The 17,840-nt window shown below is 36.7% G+C and overlaps 1 protein-coding gene across 1 annotated transcript in view; it reads left to right on the forward strand.

Annotated features, from left to right (window-relative positions):
* Window positions 1–1,508: 1,508 nt before the first annotated feature.
* Window positions 1,509–17,840, forward strand: part of LOC145660482 (delta(3,5)-Delta(2,4)-dienoyl-CoA isomerase, mitochondrial) — a 55,069-nt gene continuing 38,737 nt past the window's right edge. The window contains exons 1-2 of the mRNA XM_081725555.1: window positions 1,509–1,642; window positions 13,830–13,992. Of these exons, the coding sequence (XP_081581681.1) occupies window positions 1,603–1,642; window positions 13,830–13,992 (203 nt within the window). The 5' untranslated portion in view covers window positions 1,509–1,602. The remainder of the gene's footprint in view (window positions 1,643–13,829; window positions 13,993–17,840) is intronic.

Consider the following 17,840-nt stretch of genomic DNA (forward strand, 5'->3'; position numbering starts at 1 on the left):
TTGTAAGTTGATTGTAATAGATACTACAAAGTTTCAAAACCCTAGTATTAATTTTGAAACACCCTGCATTACTTCAAATTGAGTCATCCTATATTCATGTCTTTTATATACATATCATCAGGGCCGGTCCTAGTCAATTTGTCGCCTCGTGCAATGGCATAATTTGCCGCCTCCCCCTTTCTCCAAAAAGAACAAATCTTAAGTCATAATTTTAAGTATGCTACTCCAGCATGAACAACAAAGGTGTGGGTAAGTGCAGTTGCACTCAGAAGGATTAAATACTTACTAATAATGCAATCCCGTTGTCTGTTCTTTTTTTTCTTTCTTTAAATATTAATCTATTATGTTAGTGAAAGATAAAGCAAACACGCCTGCAGAAAAAAGATGGTAATTCTTCTTATAGAAATCACTATCGAGCTTCAATCTCAATGTATCAGTTTGCAATTCCAGTGCAACTAGCTCTTTTATCTTTATTTCCTGATTTTTCTTTTACATCTTCTAACATTTTTTTAAAAACTTGTTTCTATCTTCAATGATAAGGAACTTGTTTCTGACAAAAACAAGACTAGTTTCATATCAAAACTGTGATAAGTTACTAAATGGAACAGATATTCACTACTATTCGAGAATTGAATTCTTGCATTTGACAACAATCAAGCAATTTGTGCTCGGATTTATTCGACCATTTGTTTTAGCATTGTCCATGTGGCCTTAAACTAATGCAACGTAAACAAAATTTATGAATGTAGTATTCAAATAGAAGGTCAGCTTAGTAAATGTAACTACCATCATCATGAAGTCTGTTTCCAACAAGAAATATTTAATTTAAATAATATACTTATGACAGATTTTGCCGCACCATCCAAGCTTGCCGCTCCATGCAAATGCACGTGTTACAGATATGATAGAGCCGGCTCTGCATATCATATATATTAGTCGACAAATTATTTATATATGACATTTAGAAAAATACTATTAGGCAAATTAGTGTTAGTTTTTATCTTTAGACAAGTTATTGGAATTTTTTACTGTTCGTGACATTATTTTAGTACTTATTAAAGACCTGCTTTCACGAAAAAACCAAATTTCATTTCTACTTTTATTTCTTAGTTGATATTGATGAAAACTGCTGAAACCCGAATTGTTAATAGGTATAGTATTTATGTAAATTGTAAAATATTTGTAGCGTATTAGTATCTAGCGTTTAATTTATGTTGCATTTTACGGTGATTACACCTACATAAAAATATTTCATACTTAAAAGGACGTAAGATGCATTACAAATGACTATTTGAAAAAAAACGAAATTTAGAAAAAAAACGAGAGGCAATGTATTTTTTCTAAAAAAAACGTACATTTCTGAAAAAATACGAACCGTTTTTTTTCTATTTACAACACTACACACACACATAAAAAGAGACGCTAATCGGAAATATTTCTTGTCGATATTCTAGAAGTCGAATCCCCTAGATTTGGTGATTTTCCCTGTAATTGGCAGCACTGCCGGAGAAGCTGGTGATAGGCAAAATGTTTTGAAAGGTATTGTTGCTAACACTGGGAGTGCATGAGACAGCAGAAGGAAGAGGGTGTTTAGAAGAAAGAATGTTGCCACAGAAATTTGGACAAGTGTGCAAAATTAGTAGTGAGTAGTTTAACAACAAAAAGATTTTATGGATTACTCTCTCAGAAGTGTGTAGAAACATCCGCTCAGGTCAAGTTTTGCACACCACTCGAAATAATTGTTGAAAAATTATAATTCTGGCAATAATTTATTTTTTACAATTCTCCAAAATAATTTACGCTAGGGAACGTGACATAACCCCATTTAGCATAGATAAAGTTCAAGGGGACACCAAAAGTAATTGTTGAAAAATTACACTTATTTTACGTTTGTATATAAGTACGGCGTCCAAATGGATGGCATAAAAATTACACTGCATAAAACGCAAACCAACATGTGCGAGGTGGCCCATGAAAAGTACGAATGTCAACAGTCAGGGTAGGACGAAGCTGGTGGACGGCATCATAGCGAGGACGTGCATCCGAAAAGAGCAGGCGCGTCAGGGACGGGAAGTACGTGTATGCGAGGGTAGTAAGAACAAATGTGTTTATTCTGAAGTTGGTCGTGCGTCTGGTTTTCGACAAAAGGCGTACTAACAGTACGAAAATTTAAAAATCTTTAGTTTTTAGGATTGCTTGAAAAGGAAATGATAAATGAAATCTTGAAGTTTTACGTCCCACAATTATGCCGGCTAGGCTAAAGGAGACTGTGATAATGAGAAATGGGGAGAAGGGATGTTGGGAGAACATCTACAACTATGTTCACGATACAAATACTCGTTCTTTCTCACAGTATAACCATGCGGTAATCTTGTGCGAAGTAGTTCCCTCCGCTTGCCAAATACCGTAGTTTCATGTTTGAGTTGAGTTGAGTTTAACGTCCCTTTTCAGCAGCGAGGCTATATGAGACGTGGACCTACTGATTAATGTGGAATCCGAACCACATGAGCTCTAGTTTCATGTTTGTAACCGCTTATGTAAAAAGGAAAAAAAAAATAATGAATAAATAACAACTTCCGCTCTCCTTATCTATTGTCAAGCATACAAACAAGCAAATTATCTATTTCTTCCCAGTAAATTTTCAAAATCTTGCTAGAAACAGACGACCAACTTTAGAACTTAACCCGAAAATAGGGCTAATATTTAGTATCTCGCCTAATCTAAGAAGAAGAAGTAATAATAATAATAATAATAATAAAAATGGGTTAGAAGCCCTGCAGGGGTTGGTTGTGTTCTGTTCTCGACATAAAATAGGCAAATTAAAGAGTTTGGGAGATACTAAATGCTATCTGAATATAATGTCTATTACAGTCGTCTGTCATATGCACTCTCTTGTTTTATCTGTTGTAAGCACTAGTAATGATTTTACGCTTGTAAATCTAAAATACAGCTGTATTTGTATTTATTATGTCGCTTGCAGAAATTTATGTCTTTCCATGCAAAGTATTAAATATTATCTATAAATTTTGGAAAATGTGGAATTTTGGAAACTTTACCAGCACGGAAATATATTTTTTAGTGTATAACCTGCACGGTCAAATCAAGTGTTTTATCAAATGTGACTTCATAATTGTAATAAATGCCACTGGTAGGAGTTTTTAATGTTTGATATTAGAACATTACTTCTATATCGTGCATTGAAGGTAAAGCTCGTCGAATAGTCGCTTCCTCAATCTCACAATTGGCTACGAGATTCATAAGGCAATACAAACATGGCCAACACAATATAAATATGATTTAGATGAATTCTCTGGGAGTCACACCGATAACATTGGACTCGAACAAGGGACGGTGTGATTTAAGATTCTGAGGGTAGATGCTAAGGCCTAAACAATAGGTCAGTTGATCAATCTGACAGTGGCGCAATAAAGCATCGAACCCAGGTGGAAGTCATAATACGAGATGACGAAAATAAACACTGAGGAATTACTTGCCCGCCATATTACCCCATTATACACATTTATAGTAATTTAAGCACAATAAATTAATAGAAATAAGTGGGCCATGCGGGTGGCAATAGGTGACACCCCACAGGTCTTGTACAGTCCGCAGCAAAAAACCTGCAACATGAGCATGTAATGTTAAGTTTATTGTGAAACGACGAAGTCTTTGCTCCAAAATAAGTGTGCAGGGGAGAACGCCGAGGTTTCTCCTGGCGTGATTCGTACCACTTAGACGTTGATTCCCTGCGCTGTTAGACGTAGTTTCACAATAAACTTACATGCTCATGTTGCAGGTTTTTTGCTGCGGACTATACAACAAAGGAGGGATTTCAAACACATCCCGCTATCACTAGTTACATCAAAAGGGGGCGGGCGAATAACAATGTTTGAGTGCACTGTCGCCATAAAAGAGAGGGTTCGAGCAAATGAGCAATTGAGAATGTACGGTAATTAAACGACCAAACAACTTTACAAAAGAACATTATCAATGTAATTAATTAAATTCAAAGGCTTAAGAATTATTCATTTATACATCAATTAATAGGCCAGTTGAGGAAGCGACTTCCTTTAATCATTTACAAAATTAGATCACAACCACAAGATTGATGAACGCAAGGATAGGGTGACGGTAACGTTAAGGTGGAATTCACTATTACGAAACACACGATCTTCGTTAAGAGGTACTTTCCTACCAAAGCCCTCCTAAACTATTCACTGGTGCCACACAACACAAATTGCGAGTCGAATCGCAAGACTTTATTATCGTAGGCGAAATTAACTCACACACTAACAGTCGACTCTTGAAGAAAGACTGCCAGTGATTATTAGTAGCCCGAGCGGATTGGCTAAAGGATGATTAGTTTTTACTTGTAGGTGGAGGCGGCGGAGACATTAACTGCATGCATCTTAGTCGAGACAGAATGTCGGCGAAACTTACCCAGGTGATGTCCCTCCCCGGAAATCAACAGGACTCGAAAACGCTAGACAGCTTGCAGAGATCACTCTCATGACAGCCCACCGGGAGGCGGCTTACCATTTAATTCACAGCGTGTGGTCCAAGGTGGGAAGCGTTATCTGATAAATGCTTACAATGAGGTTTGGGATTTTTATACCGGTCTGTACGAGCAATGACGAGATTAACAACAGAGCGAATGTGTTCCAGTAAGATTTATTAAAGAGTTCAATTTCTTTACAAACCGTAATCACATGAGTGTTTACGAACTACTGGTAAGTTACAATATAAGGTCAAAGTTCACAGGTTTCCAAAGAACAGTTAATTTAGACGTAGGTGTGGCTTTCTGGTAGAATCACAGTCGACATGTTAAGATTGTTAGATGCGCACAAAGAATCGGTGCGTGGATAAATCACTGCGAGATAGTTCATATTGCTTAGGGCGATAGTTAACAAAATAAAACGGCCCTCTGAGTGGACCAGAGGGTATTCAGTACTTACGGCCCAAACGATAGTAGAAGTCCACTTGTAAGATATGGACATGGTAGCTGCGATCTCACACTTATAGAGTTGGCACAAAACACTTCACAATTTCACGTACTTAAATAAACAGGGACAAAGATGTCCAGGAATTTAACAAACATACCATTACAAGTACATGCCTAGACAGAGGCATTAGTCGACTTCTTATCTAAGTAAAATACAAAGTATTTTAACTCTGCAAGAATTGCACAGTCCTGTCTTCCGTTGAGGGAGGAACTAGAGCACGAGTTAGGCGCTGATCTCGGACATCGTTGGTAATGACCTCGAGAGATCTCAGTCCCGAGATTTTATGTAGGTCGAATGTAGGTGTGTCAGTATTGCATCAGATGGTGCAATAGTTAGAAATGATTCTCTACAATTTGGTTGGCTATCGATAAGGTAATGGTTTGGACCACTTGGTGAAATGTAATTGGCTGGGGATGATCTCATAAGACGCAGGATATCCTCGTGTCGATTCTAGTGACTTGGGTAATTTTTTCCAATGCTCACACACTCACAAAGATACCCATAGTAAAAAAAAAAAAAAATAAATAAATAAAGAATACAGACATGGGTGCTAACAACAACCAGTTGATATTGCACAACATTATACCAGAGAGGATGACGCATAGTCACCACCAGTGTTCAGTTCAAAGGTCAGACTCAGCAGCTGTAAAAGCGTATTGCGTCAGCGCTAAATATAGAGTCTTATATAATACTAGGAGTAATACTCTAAGAAGGATTGGTAACATTGGTATCAGTTATGGTGAGTAATAGCGACATATAGGAAACGAACTAAACCAAGTGTTAAGGTCAGGAGGTCGCACCAATGGTTGTACATGGCGAGATGATTCATAGGAAAGCAGAGAAATTATTTTGAAAGAAAAGGGAAAAAATGAATCTTATCATGTCATAGTTGGTCGTAAGGGTTGGAAAGAATGTCTGAGACGGAAGGGAACCAGACACTTGTTAACATCTGTGTTCTTTGTAAGTTTTTAAGAAATAGATTTATTTCACAGAATTCGTAAAAGAAGAAAAATTAGGAATAAGTCTTGTTGAAACTTGTATAACAACTGATTTTAGTAAATTTTGAAACGTATGTAGATGAGAACTTGTCGTGGATGTACAGGGTGTTTGCAAAAACACCGCAAAAAGTTGAGTCAAAATTTTAGCCACGACATATTTGTTAATATCTTCTACCAGAAGGCCACTTCAGAAAAAATGTGCAGTAACTGAAAAAAGCAGTCAGAGTTCTCATCTTTAACTAACATGTGATTCATATCCCTCTCCCGTTTCAATTATCGGTTTATCTTAACAAATAGGCAAAACGTAAAAAAAATGTTTCACTTCCTGAGCAAAAATTCCCAGTTTTCGTTGATTTCTAGTTTAAGTACTATTTTCTTTGACTAGTCTCTTACTTTTTCGTAAAATTTCCTTTTCCTATATATCCCTAATTTCTAGACTTGTAACAAAACATGTTTTCGAACTGCCACATAAAATATGGATAGAAATTCCACCTAAAAACTTTGTAGGTCTATGGGAACTCTGCTACAGGAAGCGTAAAAACCAGAAAAAAGAAAAGAAAAAATGCATGTCATAACCAAGTGGAAGCAGTGACAGGACTCAGCGCAGGTATCCCCCTGGTTACCATCAACATACTCACAAAACAGAAGCCTTTAACAAAAATGAGGACTTTTCTATTACATGCAATGGAAAAGGTAAGATTGAGAAAAGCCAGGTTTTGTTGTTAAATTCCAGGTTTATCAGGTACAAAACTAAATCCTAGGCTGCCTAAGTCAGTAGACACCCTGTTGAAGAAAGTAATTAAAAACACATAACATTATCATTTCAGCTTGAAGTATATTTTTGGAGATAAGTTTTCTTGGGTTTAACCCCCCCCCCCCCAAAGAAAAGAGATTTTTGAGCTAGGGAAAGTTCCAACAATCCTTCATAGTACACATCACTTCGATGGTAATGTTCGGCATGAACCAGTCCATCTTCATGATATCATTTTCGTCTCGAAACTCATGCTACTTGCTTTCTACAAGATCTAGTGGACTGGATGGTACAGGACTGACCTTGTGGTTCCATTGTTTCATTTGCGGACCGTAATGGTGAAACTAAGATTCACTACCAGTCACCAACCGCGTGAAGTACCCGATCGGATCACCATCTTGCAGTGACAATAGCTCACGACTCCTGTCCACTCTGGTTTGTGTTTGTACCAGTGCCAAAGATCTTGGAATCCAATCTGCACAAATATTTGACAATTTCAATTCATAGATGATAGGTGCAACGTGCAGCGATGGAGACCAGTTTCACATCCAACTCATCGAACGTGATACGCTTGTTTTCGCCAGTACGCTTGGTAACATTGCAATATTTACGTCAATGCGGAAGGCTGATGGCCAGCCACTCTTTTCAATTGTGACGGGGCACTGTCACCACACATTATCTGCAATCTGCTGTAAATGTTTGCAGGCATATTTCTTCCACAAGAACTAAGCAGTCCACTTCTGCACACGGTAATCACCTTCCATGATCTGACATTGACGATAAATAAGTTGCCTATCATATGGCACGCTAGTCATATTATTACTGGCATTTCCTGGCCTCCTGCATCATTCTTCAAGATCAACTCTTTCAGTCATATTGTCGTCGGATTGCCACTTGCAGCGTTCAAATATCAGAACAATCTAAATCATTTGTAAATTACCTTTGTATATAGATGGAAACTTAAACAAAGTTAATATGAAAAGGTCATCTTAGTTTGGTTTTGGGGCACCTACGAAAATAGAATGGACACCAGATATTTATATTAGTTTTCGTAGTACACATGACAGGCTGCGTGCCTTTGAAGAAGGTACAAAAGCCATGAATTAAAAAGAAAATTAGAAATTCATGGGCGGAAAAACATTTAATTAAAAATTCTTTAATAAATGAAAGAATGTTTGTCGAATAATGATCTAGAAGGAAAAATGTTACAATTGATAGCTATAGCATCACATTACTCAGAGTACAGTTAAAACATTCTTCCAGGATTGTGACTAGAATGTTGCATTGCTCATAACATCTATTTAGAACATATTCAAAAATGTTTCAGCTCGAAATTCAGATTCTGAGGCAATTACCAAATCATCTATATTATCTGAAAAGTTTTGCCTGATTCGTTCGGTGGAAAACGTCCGGTTTTAGGTACTAATCCAGAACCATCGTTTGACATTATCTATATAGGACATATGTCATGTTATTTCCTGTTCTTGGAATGGAATGCTTTAGTTGAGAACATTTAATACTTCTTAGATGGATTCTAGATTGAACTATTCGTGGGATAACTTTCCATCTGACGATTTCCTTCTTGATCCTGCAAGATACAGCTTTTAATAACTAAAATAAAATCAGATTTGAAAGGATTAAACTTCTGTGAAACCTCACGACCAAGTTTGTAAAGAACAAAATTTTGGTTGAAGCAGTTACTTGCGAAGACCTTATGGCGTACACACCATTGGCGTGGGAACTCCGCGTTCGATTCCGGGCGGGAGCTCGTGTGGTTTGGATCCCACGTTAATCTGTAGGTCCAACTCTCATATAGCGTTACTGCTGAAAGGGACACTAAACATCAAATCAATCAGTCAATCTGAAGACCTTATGGAAATTCTCCTCGATGATTGTAGTAAGATGTCAGTTTCGTACAGCTTTAATGTCAGAGTAGTTAACTGAATTCGATATCTTATGTTTTCATAAGAACTGTTTTCATATTTTAACATGTCTGCAAGAACATTATTGTAAATCACTGTTGAAATACATATCACTTCTGGCACAGCATGTCGTTCTTCAAACTTAGTCTTAGACAAGAAACTTAGGTAGGAACAAGTAAACTGCGGAAACGCGTCGTTTGTCTGGTCTTTCTGCCGACGAAGTAAAGCGACTTTACAATAAATACATACATACAAGATATACGTATGCAAGAACTAGTTAGGCAAAAAAGAGTAATTTTGATATGCCTATGGATCCTTTGAACTGCCTGTCTTCAGTGATATGAACATCACCAACTTTTCATTGTTCATTAAGAAGATATTACTTGAAAACATCTCGGTTGAACTTAGTTTCTCTTTGAATAAGGAGTGTCTTGTAGATGATTTACACAGAGTTCGTACTTTCACAGACATTGGCACATGATTCTGTCACATCCTACTGTGGTTGGTAATTATTGCTTATCTCGAAACAACTGATTCAAGGCAACAAGAAATGCAGGTGCCAACTTGAAAGAGGCTCACTAGAGAAATAATGTAACAACTGAAGTTAAGAAGAAAAAGACATTTATACAAATGAAAAGACGTACTGAAACGATCGGATCTGAAGAAAACACTCCAGTAGTATGGTAGAAGATCGTAAGCGGAAAGATCGTGAATGTTACTGTAAAAAATGTTCTTAAATATTTATACCTTAGATATGCATTCTTTGCACTTTTCATATATATATATATATAAGGGTGGTCCAAATTTATATGGGAAAAGTAAATTTAGGAATTTCTTTGGACTCACCCCCTAAGATGGTTCCGTATGGAACCAAATTAAGCCAGGAGAAAAATTAGATCCATTGAATAATTTTAAATGGTGCCTCAAACAACCTAAAATTTTGAATGCGTTTACAATACATAGTGTATGGGGAAAAGCTGGAATAAACTCTCGTAATTTAGAAACGACTCAAGGGAATGAAAAGATGTCTTGGATAATGGAACTAGAGGAAGAGACCAACCTAATCTTGTATACGTTATCATGGCGGCCATCTTGAATTCAGGTCAAAATTTTTAAATAGGAAGAGGGTTATGTGACATATCTTTTTTAGGTAGCATTTTACCAGATGCACAAATCTGGTATTATTTTCAAGTTACCTATATTCATGTAAGTGTTATTACGTATGAAAAAACAAAATGCTTCATGTAATGTTATTTTATTGCAGTTATGGAACACAGATATGTAAGAATTTTGGAATAAACTGAAACAAACTGCTTGTTTCGCTTTGAACTGCAAATAAGTTTTTTCCATCAACATGATTCATAGACCATTAAGAGGAAAAAGAAAAAATATAACTTATAAGAAATTGAAATATCCCTTATTTATGTAGTATCTTTTTGGTAAGTTATGAATCTTATTTGCTACATAGTTCACTTTGTCGCATATAAGAAAAGATTGCCTGTGGGCCTTTATTATCTGCAAAAGAAACTGTTTGTGCTCCTCATTTTTCGTAAGAACGTTGTTGTAATCTTCTATTAGTTACACTCCCCTTTCTGCACACCGTTTGTTACGTGGATGAATTAAACTATTGTCTTTTCTTGAAAATAGTCATTGTTATTTGGCCATGAAGTCGGATCACACTCAAGAAACCCTTTGGGTATTTTAAATCTCTCGAGGAAAATTTGTTTGTTGTAACAAAATCACTGATTTCTCTTTTCACAAGGGGGCCGCGGTGGCTCAGTGGTAGAGCGTTCACCTCTGGTGCTTGGGGTCCCGGGTTCGATCCCAGCCCCCGCCAAGTGAACTTTGTGGTGGACAAACACCGTGTGCGTGGGTTTTCTCGGGGTTCTCCCGTTTCCTCCCACTTTCTTCATTCCACCATTTCATTCATTACTCATGATCACCGTCTCCTTTAGCCTAACCGGCATAACCGTGGGACGTAAAACTTAAAGATTTCATTTTCTCTTTTCACAAGAATTTTTATGGTATCATCTCTTGCGTCAAGCCTCTTTGTTGCTCCACGGTTTCCCCTTATAGTTTTAATTCTTTCAACCATTTTTTGCTTTTCCATTATGGTAACTCCATCATCAAAAAACCCCAATGCTACGTGTTTCTCCGTCAAGTACCAGAGTCGGCGTGAAAATTTAGAAAGAGCCACTTCAGAAAATTCAGCATCTATTTGTCTTTAACTGTACAAATCTTTCAAAAATTGTAGATCTTGTAATGGTGAATGGGATGTTTGATCACATTTAAGCCAACTGTGAACATATAGTCGGATCAGAAAGTGCATACTCTCCGAAGACCCGTTTCTATTTGCTTCGTTAAACGAAATTGGCGAAAGAGAAATATTTTAAATAGTAGCTTGCTTTTCCCATCCACATACATGGTGAATTGCTCCAGGCAAACGAAAGAAAACTCCTCAAGGAGGTATGCCACCCAAGAATATGATGGTCAGTTCTAAAAATTCCCTGTAATCTTCTCTGCAGTGTCCTGCTTCTACAAGTTTGATAGCAAAATTCAACACTTCATTTCTTACATCGGAAATATTGTTTGTTACATCATCATCATCAATTTTTGGAATAAAGTTAGTGCAATCTATTTTAGACCACTCGTTCTGAAAACACTTCAATAGGAGAACGTCCGGTCCAGATGCAAACGAAACACAACAGTTATCAAATAAACATTTTAAAACTAATTCATAAATGTGGTGTGTACAAGGAAGGTATAGAAGGTTATTTTGGAGCTACAGCTCTAGCAGAATGCAAGCACCGTTGACAAGATCCATATTGCAATAAACTGCCTGCACGAACTTTACCAAGTTCCATTCTTCAAGCGAATGTACTATAGTAGAATCAATATGTTCTTCTCTTGATGACGACAAAATGGGAACACCAATTAGCCTCTCATGACCATCTCCTGTAATAATTATTGATAACCTGCCGGCAGTCTCTCTGCCAGTCAAATTCAGCAGTAGTTTTCCGTTCCAATGCACAACTAACGCACTTGATGCACTCTGAAATTATTTCTTGTAGCTCTGTGCAACTTCACCACAGGTTTTCTCTCAGCATCGGTAAATAGAAGACCGGGACGGTCCGGGAACACACGCATTCGTATTTACATTTTCTTTAACATTCTCAACTGGGTTTTCCTCTTCATTACTTGAACTGCTCCATGTCTTTTGGCGTATAAAGTTCAAACAAATTATTTTCAGAAGTGCATTTTCTTTCGCGTTCCTCTTTCGTTTGAAGCCGTGCATATCCCTTTCGTTCTTTTCATGCCAAACTCATGTCTTTACTTTTGGTCGTGTAAGAATTATTAATCTGAAAAGGAGAAATCTTTTCACAGGTAATAATTCTTACATGACTAAAGCTATCTTTAAAATAGTGCCAGATTTGTGCTTTTGGTAAAACGATACCTCAAAACGATATGTCACATGACCCTCTTTCTATTGAAAAATTTTGACCTGAATCCAAGATGGCGGATTTCAAGATGGCCGCAATGGCTGGTACTATACAAAATTAGATATGTTTCTTCCTCTATTTCTATTATCCAGTGTATCTTTACATTACCTTTAGCCGTTTCTAAATTACATGAGTTTATTCCAGATTTTTCCCACTATGTACTATAATCGGATTCAAAATTTTAGGTCGCTTGGGGTACCATTTAATATTATTCAATTAAACTAATTTTTCTGCTGGCTTAATTTAGTCCCATATGGAACCATTTTAGGGGGTGAGACCAGCTCGATCTGAAAATTGATATTTATGGACCACCCTAATATATATATATATATATATATATATATATATATATATATATATATATATATATATATATATATATATATATATATATATATACAATTATTTGTTTTGTCACATGATCATATGTATTATTTTATATTTTTAGAATGTTCGGAATGTTAGCAGTTGTTTTAAAACACATGAATGAGTATCAGTTGCTATGTAGGGAGATAAAAGATTATCAAAAATACTTCAAGTTTAGAATTACCGTTTCTCCTAATGACTCCCACATATTTTTAACACTCGTTTCATCTATGAAAGCATAAAAGTATTTAGCCAACGAATTTACAGCAATAGGTGATTAATCTTCAGCACAACCTTTATTTAACTTCATTAAAATATAGTATGGAAAATTTTCTGTCTAGGTCAGGAAAAGTCAGGGAATTTACTGTTTTTTTTTTTTTTTTTTTAAACTGCGCTAGTTTCCCATGAAAAGAGAAGAAAGAAATCCTGGAGAATTGTTTTTCGCAAGGCAGAAGATCTGAAGTTAAAAAGTAAATAAATCCATATTAGATAAATGTAAATTCTTTATTTTCATTATTTTACACCAAAAAAATGTAAGAACTTCTGCAGGCCACCCATCCCGAGCGAGATGTTCCCTTGGCTTTCCTCATTCACGCTAGGCAAATGCTGGGATGGTACTTAACTTACAAGTCCCAGGCCTCTTCCTTCCTTATCCACTTCGTCGGATAATGTGCTCGCTGTGGTACGTCATCCCTCATACGTGACGGGCTTAAAGTCATAGATGCCGGTAGTGCCCAGAAAAATATAAATATATAAAAACATATATTTTCATTCTTTTCTCCTCTTTACTTTTGCTTTCCCTGGAGCTGTTACTTTTACACTTTTTTGTATGTGTATTATAAACAATTATTTGAGTACTTGCTGTTACATCTAATGGATGTAATGAACTAAACAAATGCTTGCTTAATTATTGAAAGTACTACACATTGAAATCACTACATAGAGATATTAAACTTCCGAGTCACGAAAATTCAGCTTGGAGTAGATGAGAGAAGTTAAAAAAGAGCTCAGAGTTGTGTATCTTGTCTTCCGAGTTGATCTATTTCCGAGCGTATAACATGTATTTCAATTCATATTTTAGTAACAACTAATGTATGGTGTGATGGATTTTTTCCCTTAATATAAGGTATTTCATGAAAAAAAGTTTCTATAATAATAATTCTCACGAGTTTTTTGATTAACAATAGTGTATTAGGTTTATGTATGATTGGCATCCAAATCTTAGTTCTATTATTAAAATGAATGCAATTGAAAACTTTTGATGTAATAAATATTGTTGTTGATTTCAGGAAACGGTGCAAATTTTGCAGTGTGGAAACGGTTTTGTTCATCTGAGATGAAAGAAGCTTCGAATTACGAAACTCTTAAGGTTGAAGTTCCGAAGCCTTTCGTTTATCATGTACAACTTAACCGTCCTAAAAAATTAAATGCATTCAACAGTACAATGTGGCTGTAAGTAAACAATTATGCAACTTTTTACAGAGAATAATGTGAAATAATCATTTAAAGCAGTCCAGTATAGAAACATATAGTAAGAAAGTGTTCCTGTAGTTTGTTTTAATGAGTCCTATTCAGTTATTAGTTATGTCGTTAAGCATATAATTGATTAATACCATATTAGCTTCAAAGTTAGAGTTTTAGAAGGGAGGAGTTGAATCCTTAGAATTGTCTCCCCCTTCCCCTCATGTATACTTACCTGCTTAATACGTCCTCTGTCGCGGTTAGGCATTCTTGAGGTTAGTCGTCTCTCCTGAAAATTTGGCTCCTTGACACTATAAGAAGTCAGAGTGGTTTGTATCAGAGAAACATTAATTAATGTGTACAAGTGACTACCTGTGTAATGAATCCATAATTATACAGTTTTTGCATACGTGATATTCTAATCCTATTTATCAACCAGTTTCTCTGTCAACTCTTATTAATTTCCACTTCGCCATATGTAGGGTTAGCACATTTCTTGGTATTCTGAACTGGGATACTTCGTTGAGAGGTTTACTGTCATTTCTTCCATCGCAAGACCTATCTGACCAGCCAGAATGATATTTTTATTTCTTTCCTTTTCAGTGTATCAGTAACACTCATCTTAGCTCCACGGATTATAGGCCTATTTGAATTTATGTCATGACGTGGTATTTTCTGACAATATTCAAGTGTACTATAAATTAAGCTGCGTAGATAACTGTTAATGTAAGAGTATGTAGCACCGAAACTAATATTTTACAATATTGCAATTAGGATAGCGCACACTAAAAAAGGCGAAAAGATTGCTACGAGTGAAAACCTAAACAAAATATAAACCGGTGGGACAACAAAGAGGCTTCAAACTGGGACCATCCCGTTCAGAACGAAACATATTTAGTTTTGAACCACGGGAGGGAGACTGGCCACTCTATACCTGCCTAACTGGATTAGTAGCATCACCTAGCTACATTAGGGCAAGTGGGCCAGAACCTTTGGATAAAACACTTACGACAGACATCTCTGGTAGTGTAAACCTTTATGCCCACAGAGGAAAAGAGGAAAACAACGTATAAAATTGTATGGCATGAGCATGGCGAAGGGAGTGAACCTGTACTTAGTATGGGTCTAGATCAGCGTTTCCCAACCGGTGTGCTGCGAATGGGCCGCTGGTGTGCCGCGAGGAAATCGAAACAAAATTATTAATTCTATAACAACCAAATTGCAAGACATAGGAAAAAAGATGTATATTTTTGTATTTCACATTACTATGAATTTCTACCATGAAAAAAAAAATACTGTAATTGTAATATATTATTCTATATCTATTACTGTGTAGCAGACAGTATTTCGGTTCGTACTCATTTCCACGGTTAGTTGCTATGTTACGCTTCAATTGAGAGTCATACTAACACCGAGAAATGGAAGCACTTGTATGGTACGCGTCATGTCAACGTTCGTAGAACATTCATTCGCACGTGAATGACAGAACAACACTTTGTTCAATAGCTGTGTTTTGACTTTCACGCATCGCAAGCTGTGTGATTGCAATAATATGCACCGGTTTTGGTTAAAACAGCAAAGGTAAAAGTACAAGACATTTGTTTGTTCGTTCGTTATTTAGTGATCTTCGTTCTTAGTGAAAGGTTGGATACAGTTTCGAAAAAGAAAGTATTTTTAAAAATCTGAGTCCTTTATTTCATAGCAATTGTTTTCTATTTTAAAATTAGAACAAAAAATAAGCATAATGAAATAGCATAGGGGAAAACCAGTGATCGAGCTTTCATCTCTGTGAGAAGGAGATCAGTAATCACAGAAAAAATATCATGGTATTTTATATTTGCAAATAATAATAATAATAATAATAATAATAATATCATCTATGAGTGTGCCGCGAGAATTCAACTTACACCCGTAGTGTGCCGCAAGTTGAAAAAGGTTGGGAAACGCTGGTCTAGATAGATGCCAATTGGCTTCAAGGTACAGTGAACCTGCTGAGTGGCAGATAAATATTTAAATCATGTATGTAGAATATAATATCGATATACTACAAGGATAAATCATAAGTCTTGCAGGCGGCGCGGTGGCTCAGTGGTAGTGTGTTCACCTACGGTGCTTGGGATCCCTGGTTCTATCCTAGCTCGCGCCGTGTGGACTTTGTGGTGGACAAGCACTGTGCTCGTGGGTTTTCCCGGGGTTCTGCCGTTTCCTCCCACTTTCCTCATTTCACCATTTCATTCATTTCTCATCATCACCGTCTCCTTTAGCATAACCCGCATAACTGTGGGACGTAAGATTTCATTTTATAAGTCTTGCAGTATTTCCACAACCAAAACAGCAGGCACGTGTATACGTTGTTATCGACCATAGGTACATCACACTGGCTCAAGAGATAATGTGTCAAGCGGACTGTTTATCACTGAGGTTGCCACTACGCCAGTATCTTCAATCAATTTTTAGTGGCAGTGACAATAAGTGGTCAAAAATGTCTGGTACGTGAACTGTTACTGTATGAGTTCGAACTCACGCACAACACTGTGGTAGCAGCTCGAAACATTTGTCATGTGAAAGGAGAAGGTGCGATGAACCGCACACAGTAAGTTGTTCATTTTAGAAATTTTGTGCAGGTTGTAAAATTGTCGAAAATCATTCAAGTTCCTAGCACCTAAGGATAACAGATTCTGAGGTCATACGACACACCACTAAGGAAACTCCATCTACCAGCACACGACAATTATCAAACTAACTCGACATGTCCCAGTCCATTGTAGTGTGTCATCTTCATAACTCATCAGGAGCTGCCGCATTCTCCCACACGAGTTGATCCCTCCTCAGGCCCGAAGGAGAGTGTCACATATGAGGATTTTTTTTTTTAATCCGAATGTGCAAAACGATTGGTTTAGCAAGAACCAACTTCCAGAACCCCAGTCGTCAGACAGGGTCATTTCGAGCACAAAAATGTGAAACTGTGTATGGTGAAACTACGAGGGGCTAATTGACTTCGAGTTCGTTCCTATCTACCATCAATACCGATCTTTGCTCCGTACAATTGGAGCGGATGTATGCTGCAGTACACCAAAAATATCCTGCTTTGGTAAACCGAAAGCGCACCCTGCTGCATCATAATAACGCAAAACTATACTTGGCTCCCAAAATTAGCAAAAAAGTCAGGAACTCAACATCAAACTGATGCCACATCCGCCCTATAGTTCTGACCTTGCGCCTTCAGATTACTACCTGTTTCTGTCTATAACACGCTTCCTGAAATCAGGAAGCTTCACAAACCAGGAGGAAGTGGAAACAGCAGTGACTGACTTCTTTGCCTCTAAGGACAAGATATGGTATCGATGTGGAATCTAGGAACTGCCAGGAAGGTGGTTGCTGACAGTCCAACATGAGGGGCTACTTTAACCTGCTTTTAGTGTATTGCAATAAATACAGGTATGTTGTTACTAGAATATTGCAAGACTTACGCTTTATCCTTGTATTAACATTACATAGAGCAATATTTGGTATCAATATAAAAATTACTACTACTATATGAAAAAAACATATATATTTTCTTTATTTGTACCTTCTGAGAAAATTGATTTATTACAGTATATGAGTTCCTCATTTTAAAGAACATCACTCTGTCGCCTGATAAATTCACTCAGATCTGTTTAATCGCTGCTAGAATATTCTTCATAAATTCGTAAAATGGAATGTACTACTGCATGCCATCTGTTTTTAAAAGGCTTTCTACTTATACTGTAGTCGTCATATTGTGCTTATGCTTGCAACAAATGTTTGAATATAAAGCTTTTCAAAGTAAAATAAGTACCCAAATGTTTCGAACATCA

The sequence above is a fragment of the Thermobia domestica genome, chromosome 9, assembly GCF_964235325.1.
Source record: "Thermobia domestica chromosome 9, izTheDome1.hap1.1, whole genome shotgun sequence".
Lineage (NCBI taxonomy): Eukaryota > Metazoa > Arthropoda > Insecta > Zygentoma > Lepismatidae > Thermobia > Thermobia domestica.